At 39.2% G+C, this 12243-nt stretch overlaps 1 protein-coding gene across 1 annotated transcript; it reads right to left on the bottom strand.

Moving 5' to 3' along the window:
* Positions 1-7637: 7637 nt before the first annotated feature.
* On the bottom strand, positions 7638-10663 carry LOC128128385 (uncharacterized). The gene is made up of 3 exons (XM_052767200.1): positions 9959-10663; positions 8717-9191; positions 7638-7864 (listed from the first exon to the last, which is right to left on the bottom strand). Exons 1-3 carry the CDS (start codon positions 10661-10663, stop codon positions 7638-7640), a joined length of 1407 nt encoding a protein of 468 aa, XP_052623160.1.
* Positions 10664-12243: the final 1580 nt, after the last annotated feature.

Here is a 12243-nt window from a genome sequence, read left to right as displayed (position 1 = left end):
TTCAACTCTTGAATCAAAACATTGAAATGCAAATGCCTTTCTGGTTATAGGCATCTCGAATTGAGAGACCCGTGTGCTGTCACAATCAAAAGAGACAACAGGTTCTAGCCAATACATGCTAGGAAACTCAATTGCTTCTTTGATCAGTCCATTCCTAGTCCAGGGAGGAAACAAAGCCTTCTTACAAACAAGAGCATCATGCTCTTCCTTCTTCTTTCTTTCTCTCTCTTCTATCTCTCTAGTGATCTAAAGATTATCATCTAACTCTTTGTCCCTTTGCTTTTGCTTCAGAACTTCGGAAATCATTTCATTATCTTCATCACTTTCACCAGATATGCCCTTCTTCTTTTCTTGAACACCAGAACTTGAAGCTTCATTACCCTTCGGTTCTGTTTTGAAAATAACTTTGGGTAGGACTGGAAGAATCTTCACAATTTTCACAACACCATCTCCCCTTGTTGCGGAGTGACGATCGGCTCTGTAACACCCTTCATCTGGCTAAGAATTTCAATTGCCGGAAGAAGTTTGGATGTCTAATGATTTCTGATTGTGAGAGTAAGAACTGGATCATGAGCATGAATAACATTACTCAAAAGATTAAGAACATCAGAGGCACAAATTTTTAGAGTTGTACGCTCTGTTTTTAAGGAAACAATTTCCTTATCCGCCCGAGAAAGCTGAACTTGCTGAACTTCAATTTGGGTATTTTTGCAAGTCAGATCATCCATTAATTTGTGTTCCATTGCCAAGTCAGCTTGAAGCTTCTCTAGGCGAGAATTAACCGAGCTAATGAAAGAATGGTTCTGCTTGAAGAGATTGGGAGAGGGAATCAATCGTGGCATTCACCTTGGCGGCATTTGAATCAGCATGACCCTTTAGGGAATCAAGAAAGACCCTAGAATCTTGAATAAGCTCTTCGACATCAGTTGTTGCTTTCTTGCAGAGAGACGTAGAATCGTTAATTAGTTTGGTGGATTTATCAATAGAATCTGTGTACTGCTCAAGAGCTATGTCCAAAAAAGCCTTCATAACTACATCATTCGTTTTCGCTGAAGAAGCAATCAGTTGATCAAGCTTATCATGAATACCCTGCAGTTGTTGCTTTGGAATAGAAGCTTCATGATCATCATCAGAGGGAAGTTGGTAAAGACTATAATATGTTGAGTCAAACTTAAAATTATCACCACCAAGAGTAGGAGCAGAATCACTTGAGGGTGAGGGTGAAGAGGTTTGGCTGTAATAGGGGTGTCAGTCTTAGTATTAGCCCCCGTATCAGATACGTTGACTATTACCGGAGAAGTAGGTGAAGTTGTAGTGATTGGGGTAGAAGTAGAAGTGGCTTCAGAAATAATTGGTGGTGGGAGTGGAGTTGTAGATATCGGTATTGAGCTAATTGGTGGACGTGGAGAAACAGAAGTAGCAGGTTGAGATAAAGTAGTTTGTGAAACTGGTTGAGAAAAAAATGGTGGAGGTGTAGGAGCATCCGAAACTTGAGCAGTAGACTTCGGTGGAGATGGCGTAGGAGTTGGAAACTTGTCTTTATTGTGTTCAGTGGGAGTTGGAGAATGAGGAGGGGTGTTACCTCTGGTAGTAATGTCATGCTGAACTTCTTCTTCTTCATCAACAGACTGCTCATCATCATGATTAGAGCTAGAAGGAGAAGGATTCTTGCGACGCCTTGCCATCTTCTTAATTTTCTTTGAAGCCGAAGCTGCAGCTTTTTTAGCTTTTCGCTTCCTGGATTTGATCGGCTTAGCAGATGGACCTTCGGTTCCCACTTTCTTGGAAACAGCCTTTTCCCTCGCTTGGCAGGCTTCTCAACAGTATCTAATGCTTCTTGCATTTCAGAAGTTAGTTGTCTTGGACCCGTTGGAGGTAGCTTCTGATACTCAGCCATTACCTTAATTTCTCTTGTCACACACCTGTACATAGTTTCAGGTATTGAACAATTGAAGGAAAACTTAGTTGCATCAGATAAGATGATCTTCTTGGTGTGAAAAGTAGCCACACAGGAAAGCAGAGCATCATTCATAACTGGAATTTGAAAATGCTCAATAGTCCGTCGAGTCACTATGGTCCAAAAACAACCACAAGAAATCTCTGAATGTATGGTGGAGGAGTTGTTACTTTGCTAGAACCAAAGAGAATGGTCATAAATCCTTTGCTAGAACCATCCGACCCAGCTACTCGTTCCGCCAAACTCTTGTTGATTAGAGTTAGCAATCCATTCCACTGCAGTGGCAAACATGACTTTTTGAATTTAGTCACGGTAGTGAGGACATCAATATAACCTATATCATAGAACATTGAGAATAACTGAGTCGTAGTTATGAAATAAGGAGAAATAACAGATACATCAATAGCAAGCCCTAGTAAAGAACTGAAGCGGGCTTTAGAGATGGAGGTCTTGTGATTAAAGATCTCTAAGTAGATGCGTTCCTTGTTCTTGTCATAGGAAGCAGTAGTATAAACTTGTGATAAAAAGGACATTGGCACCAATTCGATTTAAGTAAGGGCTATCACCAATGGTGAATACTTTAGCACCTCTACCACATGTAGCATGTAGTGATCATATAGAGAAGGATTGAGTTGGATGATCAGATTCTGGTTCGGCTTGATGGGAAGCAAGTGTGAAGAAGCTTTCTATTCTTGCAAAGAAGATTATTCTCCATTGTTGAGATAAAGAAGATGAAGAACAAAGAAGCGCCTGTTGTATTCAAGAGAGAGCAAAGAAGATAGGGAGGTACAAGAAGTGTCAGAAACCCTTTATATATCATTGCCAGGAGAGAGAAAAAATCTTCCGTAATAATGATACGATTTCTGAAATGTCGCCTGAAAAAGCGCGATTGACAGCTTGGTTTCCCCAGATAGAAATCATCACGCGTGGGTTTAGGAACCGTTTCAAACTCACGCACCCAATTTAATGCTTATCCGATGACTCGGTTCAAATTGTTATCCACATATCCTCTTTTCAAAACAATCTTCAACTTCCAACACATGCATTGTTAAACATAGATCATTCTTTCGCTGCAACATGACCATTTTCGCTCCACACATCAAAGAGACAGCAGTGCGGTCAGTCCTCAAATATAAAACATAAACGAAGCAGTAGGACTAACACCTTGAGATATGGAAAATCATAAAAACAATTTTCGTGCAAGAGTGTGGAAAAGATGAAGAAATAAAGCAAAGAGTATATGGGACATGAGTAATGTCTTAAGACATAAAACAGAAGATTCCGGGGACGAATCGGTTCCTTCAAAGTCAAGAGAGACTTGAAGTGCTTATGTGGTTTCCCGAGAAAATACGATCGAGTGTCTGTAAATAAACATCGAAAAGCTTCTTTTCAACTATTGGTGCTCAAAGGTGGCTTATCTTCAACTAAACTGCAAGACTTAATATAAGTCCGAAAGTTGGATGAAGTACTTATGAGACGGATGTGGTCTGTTGAACAAGTAGGTTGGATATTGTTTGAGGTGACACGATGTTTAATAGAAGTCTCAAAAACAAAAAACTAAACTGGATCTTTTGGGAAGAAATGCCTTGGTGTCAGAAAATTTCATAAAGATCACTCAAAAAATAAAAAGAGACTTCATAAGGTAACACGTAATAGCTTGAATAGAAATTATTTACTGTCAATTCATAGTTGGTGTTGGATTTTGGGTTTCACTCAGCACGTGGTGTACGCATCTAAGATCATAAACTCAGATTTTGTGTGGCCATAAACCTCAGTGGTAATAGCTGAGAGTCTCAGGGGTTACATTGGTGGAATGAAACGTGATGGATAAATAAGAAGATATGGTGAAAGAACCGAAAGTACCTCTGCTATAAAAGGATGACAAAGCAGAAAACTCTTAACTCATATGAGAAGAGTAAGGTAGCTCATGATTTGAGTAAAGTTAGCAGCCTGATTGGGAAGAAACGATTGGTATGAATCAAATCATTAAGGCTTCACTCAGAGTCTTGGAGGCTTCGGTCTAGACACAACAACATGATTCTAGGGACACCTAATTAGTTCATGGATAATAGAATTTGTACCTACCCTTGCTTGACTGCATGTGGTCTCGGTGATCTTGAGACTAAAGAAAGAAAAGAAACCATACGAGAATAAAAGAAGAAAATATATTTTTGTATTTTTGAACATTCTAAAAAGGAATAAAAACAGAAAATAAAATATATTTTTGTATTTTTAAAATATCTAAAAAAGAATAAAAACAGAAAATAAAAGATTGCAGATAATGAGAAAGACCAAGGAAAGATGAGTATAGATACTGAACAAAATATACAAGATTCACAACCAAAACCTAACCTTGGGAAGATGAAGCGAAATAGACCGAGCTGTTGGTTCATTTCGGTTCCCTAAAATTTCGGAGCCGAAATAGACCGAGCGTTCGGTTCATTTCGGTTCCCAAAAATTATGGACCCGAAATAGACCCCTTTTAGAGAGATAAAGGGGTTTCGGTACCGACTCGGCTTCCATCATTCCCAAACCTTGTAATATTCTGTTAAAACTTGCTTCTGGTAAGGCCTTAGTGAAAATATCAGCCAGTTGATCAGAGGACCGAACGAAATGAACTTCCACATTACCATCTTCAACATGGTGTTTGATGAAATGGTATCTCAATGCAATATGTTTGGTCTTGGAGTGTTGCACTGGATTGTGACATATTCTTATCGCACTTTCTAAGTCACAGTAAAGAGGAATTTTCTTCAGATTCAGTCCATAATCTCTGAGCTGGCTTTGAATCCAAATGACTTGTGACATACAAGAGGCTGCTGCGATGTACTCAGCTTCGGTTGTGGAGAGAGACACACAGGTTTGCTTCTTTGACTGCCAACTTACAAGTTTGCCATCAAGAAATTGGCATCCACCAGTTGTGCTCTTTCGGTCCAGACCACATCCACCAAGGTTTGAATCAGAAAAGGCTTGAACGAAGAATCCGGATTTTGCTGGATACCAGAGACCGAGAGACGAGGTTCGCTTCAGATATCGGAAAATATTCTTCACAGCAATCATATGAGGTTCTCTTGGATTAGCTTGAAACCTGGCACAATAACACACAGAGAACATAATATCTGGTCTACTAGCCGTTAGATACATAAAACACCCTATCATTTGACGATAGAGGGTCATATCGACAACTGGTTTATCCAGAGAAGGTGTAAGCTTTGTGCCAAACGCCGTGGGAACTTTCCCCTTAGAGTCTCCCATCATACCAAACTTTGCCAACAGGGTCTTAGTATAAGCCTCCTGGTTAATAAATATGCCTTTTGGTCCCTGTCTAATATTTAGTCCAAGGAAAAAGTTAATTGAACCCATTGCGCTCATTTCAAATTTAGTCTCCATCAATGTCCTGAATTCAGCCGTTAGACTAGGATTTGTGGAGCTGAAGATGATGTCATCGACATAAATTTGAACTATCATTAAATGTTCGCCTTCTTTCTTGCGAAAGAGGTTGGGTCAACCGAACTTGCATAAATTTCGACATTTTGAGAAAGCGAGTTAGAGTTTCATACCAGGCTCTCGGTGCTTGCTTCAGACCATATACTGCTTTATCGAGAACATTGCAATGATCAGGATATTTCTCGTTCACAAACGCAGGTGGTTGCTCAACATACGCCGTTTCTTCTAGTTCTCCATTCAAGAAGGCGCATTTTACATCCATTTGAAAAACTTTGAAGTTTTTATGAGCAGCGTATACCAGAAAGATTCTTACAGATTCCAACCTTGCTACAGGAGAGAAGGTCTCCTCATAATCTATACCTTCTTCATGACAGTAACCCTTCACTACAAGTCTCACTTTATTGCAAATTACATTCCGTTTCTTGTCCACCTTGCTTCTAAAAACCCATTTTAGTCCAACCACCGAAGCATCCTTTGGTGTTGGAATTAATCTCCACACTTTTTTTAGCTTGAATTCGTTGAGTTCGTCCTGCATGGCCTGTACCCAATCAAAATGATCGAGTGCATTGTGAATCGTCTTCGGTTCAACCTTGGAGACGAACGAATTAAACATGAAAAATTCCACTTTAGAGAGTAGTGCAGTTTGTTTCGCTTTCAGTTGAGAACGTGTAAGAACCTTTTCTGATGGTTCACCAATAATTTGTTTTTGAGGATGGTCTTTAGTCCATTTGATGAGTGGTGGTTAATCAGGATCATAAGAGGGATCTAGTTCAGCATTTACTTCTTCTTTGGGTTCTGATTGATTGTCATCATCGTTTAGATTCACATTCTCCCCCTCGGATGATGATTCTTCTCCAGCTACAGGCTCATAATTCTCCTTTTGGACTAGACTTTCAGATGGACTCTCCCCCTGGAATGGTGAATCTTGGATATTTGGAGAAGACAAACCCTCCCCTTGAACATAAGAACTAATTTTTGGAGTTTCGCATGACTCAGGCTGTTCGGTTACTGTTGGTTGATCATCTGTCATAGTCTTTGGTGCCTCATCAATTATCTTCTTCAGGCTGTCCACCCTGCTGTCTGCAGCTTGGAATTTAGAGTGAATAGCCTTTTCTGGTAAATCGAATAGCAACATGTATTGCTCGAAGAGATTTGATATAGGTGTCACAACTTGACCAGTTGTTGGAAATATTTCCTCCACATAACCTTCGGTTGTTGATAGTTTCTCGACGTAGTTATCATCGAAGGTGACATAGTAAGTCTCTTCAATTTTCTTTGAACGCTTGTTAAGAACTCTATACGCTTTAGAGGTTAAAGAATAACCCAGGAAAATCCCTTCATCCGCTTTAACATCAAAGTTGTTTCGGTTCTCCTTTGAATTGAAGATAAAGCATCTTGAACCGAACACATGAAAGAACTTTACGTTGGGCTTTCAGTTGTTTAAGATCTCATATGGGGTGACAGAAAAATGCTTATTAAGATAAGATCTGTTCTGCGTGAAACATGCAGAAGCAATAGCATCCGCCGAGAAATATAGAGGTAGAGAAGTGAAGCTAAGCATGGATCGGGCTGCTTCACATAAAGAGCGATTTCGCCTTTCGACAATCCCAATCTGTTGCGGAGTATATGGAGCAGAGAAGTTGTGAGTAGTTCCCTTTTCTGCTAGAAAATCTTCAAGAGCTATATTCTTGAAGTCCAACCCATTATCGCTTCTGACATTTCTAACCACCTTTCGTAGTTGAACTTCTACCTGTTTGATAAATAGTCTAAGCTTGGGAGTGGCCTCCGATTTCTGCCTCAAAAAGAACACCCAAGTAAATTGAGAGAAGTCATCAACTATAACAAGTGAGTACCTGCTACCACCAATGCTTTCGATTGAAGAAGGACCACATAGATGAACATGAAGTAATTCTAGTGGTTCAATAACTTTAGTATTGACTCGTGAAGGATGACTCTTTTGACTCTGTTTTCCCATTTCACAAGCTACACACAAGTGTTCTTTGTCAAACTTCAGAACAGGAAGACCGCAAACATGATCCCCAAGTACAAGCTTGTTGATGTCTTTGAAATTGAGATGGGAGAGCCTTCGGTGCCAAAGCCAGCTTTCGTCTGAATTAGATTTTGTTAGCAAGCAAACTGTTGGTTTTCCCCTTATGGGATTGAGATTGAGAGGGTACATCTCTCCTTTTTGCTTTGACTTCAGTAGAATATTGTTCATTTTCTTTTCAATGATTTATGAGTCATCGTCATCCAATGAAACCTTTAACCTTGTGCCGACTACCAGTTGTGAAACATTGACGAGGTTATGTTGAAGACCCTCATCGTACGCAACTTTTCGAATTGAGAAATCACCATTGGTAATCATACCATATCCTTTGATTGCGCCAAAGGAATTATTTCCATACTTGACACTTCCACCATCTTGAAGGGACTGAAATTCCCTCAGTTCTTCCTTTCTTCCTATCATGTGACACAAGCAGCCACTGTCTATATACCATTCATCATCGAACTGCTCGTCACGCATAACCTGCAAAAATTAAGCAAATTTAGGAACACAAAGTTTCTTGGGTCCTCGTGAGTCTTTTACATAAAACGGAATAGTAAGAGAAACATCGACCAAAATGGTTCTTTTTATTAGTGTTGTTTCATCTTTATTTTTATGGTAAATACTTTGATTTTATTGGTTTTGAGAATTTCAGGGTCAGTTTTTAATTCGACGCTAGCAGCCTTTCCGTTCTCCACTTTGGACTCATACGTCGTCTTCTTTTCGGCTTCTGGAAAGAGTTTTCCTTTACATTTTCGATCATTCTGTGAGTGAGAGTGAGAAGGATGAAACCTGGGAGTAGAATTAGACTTTTGATCATTGCCCTTACATGGTCGAGACCTGAAACTACCTTCCCTTCGGTTTCTCTCAACGGTTGATTTAGGACCGAAACCCTCCTTTTGAGGACCGGAACTCCTTTTTCGGTTGTTGACTTCCTGATGACTCAACCTTCTTTTCTGGTTACTATGCTTCTGTGGACCGAAGCTCTATTTTTTGTTATCTTGATTTTGAAGACCGAAATTGTTCTTTCGGCTGTCTTGGTTCTGAGAACCGAACCACTGTTTTCTGTTGTCTTGAGTTTGAGGACCAAAATTTCTTTTTCGGTTGTCATGATAGTGTTGAGACGCTGGGTTTGCCTTTGCTTCTTCCTTTGACTTAAAGGACTTATCATAGCAAACGTAATTAGGATTTTGAGATCGCCAAAACTGTTTCCTTTCTGTCAGATTCTTCTTGTATCTTAAATTCCGTTGATGCTTTCTTTCTGACACTTGTGTTTGGATTTTTGTGGATGTTAGCCCTTTTCCTTGGTTTCTTAGTAGGAGTTTCCCTCTTTAGTGAATCTGTTTCGCTTGATTTCATGACCGGTTCGCCTGAAGATATTTTGGCACCACTTGTGCTTGGAACACCGAATCGCTCAGGTTCATTAAGTGGTTCTGCCACATACCTGCCCTTCACTCTCCATGATGTTTTCTGAGATAAACCTTTTGTTTCATCAACATTATCAATCGGTGCCGACCAGAAAAACTCATCGTAGCCATATACATTATATTCTTCTATTAATGCTGTGAGTTCGGCTGTCTGATGTGGAGTGACTCCTTTGACTGTATAAACTTGATTTGGAGTTGTTTGGACTTTTTGATATACTACAACTTTTGTCTTGAGGGCTTTAGTCTTGTCTTTTAATGAGCGAGCGAACTCAACAGAATTTTCAGAAATAAGATTTTTATTGGTTTCGAGTTTGCTCTTGACAAATTCAGAACAATCCACCTCATCTTCTACATATATTTCACTCATATCATCATCCTCATTGAATTCAGAAGAGTTTTCAATATCAATTTTGTTTTCTGAGCTCAACTTGGCATTCAAAGAGTCAAATTTCTGCACAGTTTCGGTTTTGATTTTTAATTTTTCATTTTCATCCAACAAATTTTTAAGCATGTCCTTATGGTCTTTTTACTTTATGAAGGACTCTATCTTGTCCAGACCAATTTTGTAAGAGGGAGAGATATCGTCAGAAAAAGTAACATCATGCGATGTAACTTATTTCCTATATCAAAATTAAGATTCAGTTTAGTAATGTTGGAATATAGTCTTTTAACAATTAAACAAAAAACATTCCGTTGTTTCAAAAGCTTCAAATTATCTCTTTGAAAATAAATTGTTTCATCACTAGACCTAATTAAGTCCTTCTCCTTTTGCTCTATCCACATACGCCTTTCCTCACTCTTCGATGATATCCTGCTGATTTGATCAGTTAGGTTAGAGTTTGTGACGCGAGTTTGAGATAGACTACCACTTATACTAGAAAATTTTGATTTTAATCCGTTTAGTTCCTTTTCATAGTTTGTGATGGGGATTTTTACCGAAACAAGAATAGATTGTACCTTCTTGATCAACTCATCACATTCGTTGATCTGCACATTGACAGGTTTCGCTACAAAACACCTGTCTTCTCTCTCTTTCGCTTCATTTAGTTCCCCATCGGTAGTATATCCTCTCATTTGTGATACCTTAGAGGTCACAATCAGACACTTTGCAGCAACATTCTCTTTTTTTACCAACAAAGCCCTGCCATGAGTGGGCGTTCTCACTTTTTCATCTTTAGAATCGGTTGACCAAACTTCAACACCGCCAAATTCATCATCAACAGTATTTCCCTGCACAATTAGAGCATTCATAGTGTTAGTAGTTCCAGATTTCTTCTTCCTGATTTCCTCCAAACGTCGTACGAGTTTTGCTTCCTCGTCATCTTCTTCATTCTTTTCAGACTGCTTTCTCAACATACAATCTTTGGCAAAATGGTTTTTGCCTCCACAGTAGTGACAATTAAAACCTAAGTCACCACCAATTTTAGCTTCTTGCTTTGGTTCTTTGGTCGGAGAGACACCTTTCGGTTCCTCCTTTACCTTCTCGGCGCTGTAGCTTCCTTGCCAATTTCGGTTCTTATTGGCTGGGAATCTTCTTTTGATGAACTTCTTGGGATTAGACACCATTAAAGCAAAATCTTCACTTGTTAGATCATACTCAGTAAGATCCCAATCTTCTTCTTCAGTAGCATTCTTTCCCTTGGATATTAGAGCTAAAGAACCCATGCTAGAAACCACATTCATTTCTTTAGTCACTGCACTCTCATGTGACTTTAGTATTCCCACTAGCTTTGTAAGAGAATAAGCCTTGAATTGTTTGTGTGCCTTCACAGTAGACAGCACAGCCATCCATTCGGTTCTAAGGCCGTTCATAAATGTGACCTTTTGTTCAATTACTTTCCTTTCTATCCCATGCTTTATCATCTTACTGAGGAGATGATTAAAGCGATCAAACGCTTGAATGAGCTTCTCTTCAGGCTTCTGCATGAAGTCACCAAATTCTGAGAGCAAGAACGTTTGGATGGAATGCTCAAGATCTTCATCTATAGAATATAGTTCCTTCAACCTATCCCATATCTCCTTTGCTGTTGTGCATGAACTTACTAATTGAAACGTATCCGATTGTAAAGCAAACCTAATCATCCTTAAAGCTTTGATGTTGCACTGAAACTTCTCTTTCTCATCTTGAGGAATGTCTTTCATGTCATTAACGAGTTGATTATAATCCTTCTGAGTTTTGACAATTCTTGAAGTGCTTGAGTGAGCGAATGGACCAACTATTATCACCTCCCAAATCAAGTGTCCATTATCTTCTAATCCAATCACGTAGTCTTCAAAGTGATGCGTCCATACCTCATAATCTTGAGTGTACAGTATAGGAATTCTCTCCGTCGATCCAATGCTGTTTGAGATATTGATTGGGTTTGACTGGGAATCATCCATGGACATGACAATGTTTGATTAAAAACCTGTCTAAGATCAGAATTGTAACTAACGTTAGGGTAAGATTGATTTAAAGAACTACATCAATAGAGAATGAAGGCTCTAACAAAATCAATCAAATCGGAAAAACCCTAAGATCTTCTTAAACAGAAGAGATGTGTATGAATTACACAGTCTCCTCCTCTGATACCAATTGATGAGTTTAGAAACTCTTAGATTGATTAGATCTTCAACAGGTTAATCAACAAAATGAATTAGCAAACAAACAAGCAAACAAAATAACGTAAGATGGAATCAAATATTGCTTAATGATTCAAAGTATTCACGCCTCAGCAGAGCTCGGTCAAGAACTTCCACTGCAGAGGCGAGCTAGGGTTTCAGTACAATTAATGAGAATAATTATCAAAAGTGTTGTTTTCTAAGGATGCATGCATGCACCTTAAATACTAAACCCTAATAAAATAATCATATTTGGATAAGCCCAAACCGGATATACAAAATAAACAAAACATTAAGCCCAATGTCGCAGCTTTAATACTCAACACAAGCATTTTTGCAGCTGAGAGATATGGAAAGTGCTATAGATCTGGCTGAGCTCCTTTGGTAGATCCAAGCGATACACAACCCAGTCCACCTGGGCCAACACCCTGAAATGAACAATATATTTGAGGCCAAGCTTACCCCACTTCCTTAATCAGGTGACACCTTCAGGAGCACCATGTCCTTAACCTGAAATTCTAATTCCGACTGGTGTCTAACTGCGTAACTCTTCTGTCGGCTCTATGCTTTTTGAAGTTTGTCATGAACCTACTGAATCAACTTTGTCGTATGAAGTACCACCACTGTACTACCCATGACTCGCTGACCAATCCCACCCCAACATATCAGTGTACTACACTTCCTCCTATAGAGCATCTCAAAAAGAGGTTGATCAATTCCGGCGTGATAACTGTTGTTATACGAAAACTCCGCCAAAGGAAGATACG

Source organism: Lactuca sativa, chromosome 1 (assembly GCF_002870075.4).
Source record: "Lactuca sativa cultivar Salinas chromosome 1, Lsat_Salinas_v11, whole genome shotgun sequence".
NCBI classification, from domain to species: Eukaryota; Viridiplantae; Streptophyta; class Magnoliopsida; order Asterales; family Asteraceae; genus Lactuca; species Lactuca sativa.
Note: the sequence above shows the minus strand (reverse complement) of the source record. Positions and strands in the feature narration are given on the sequence as shown.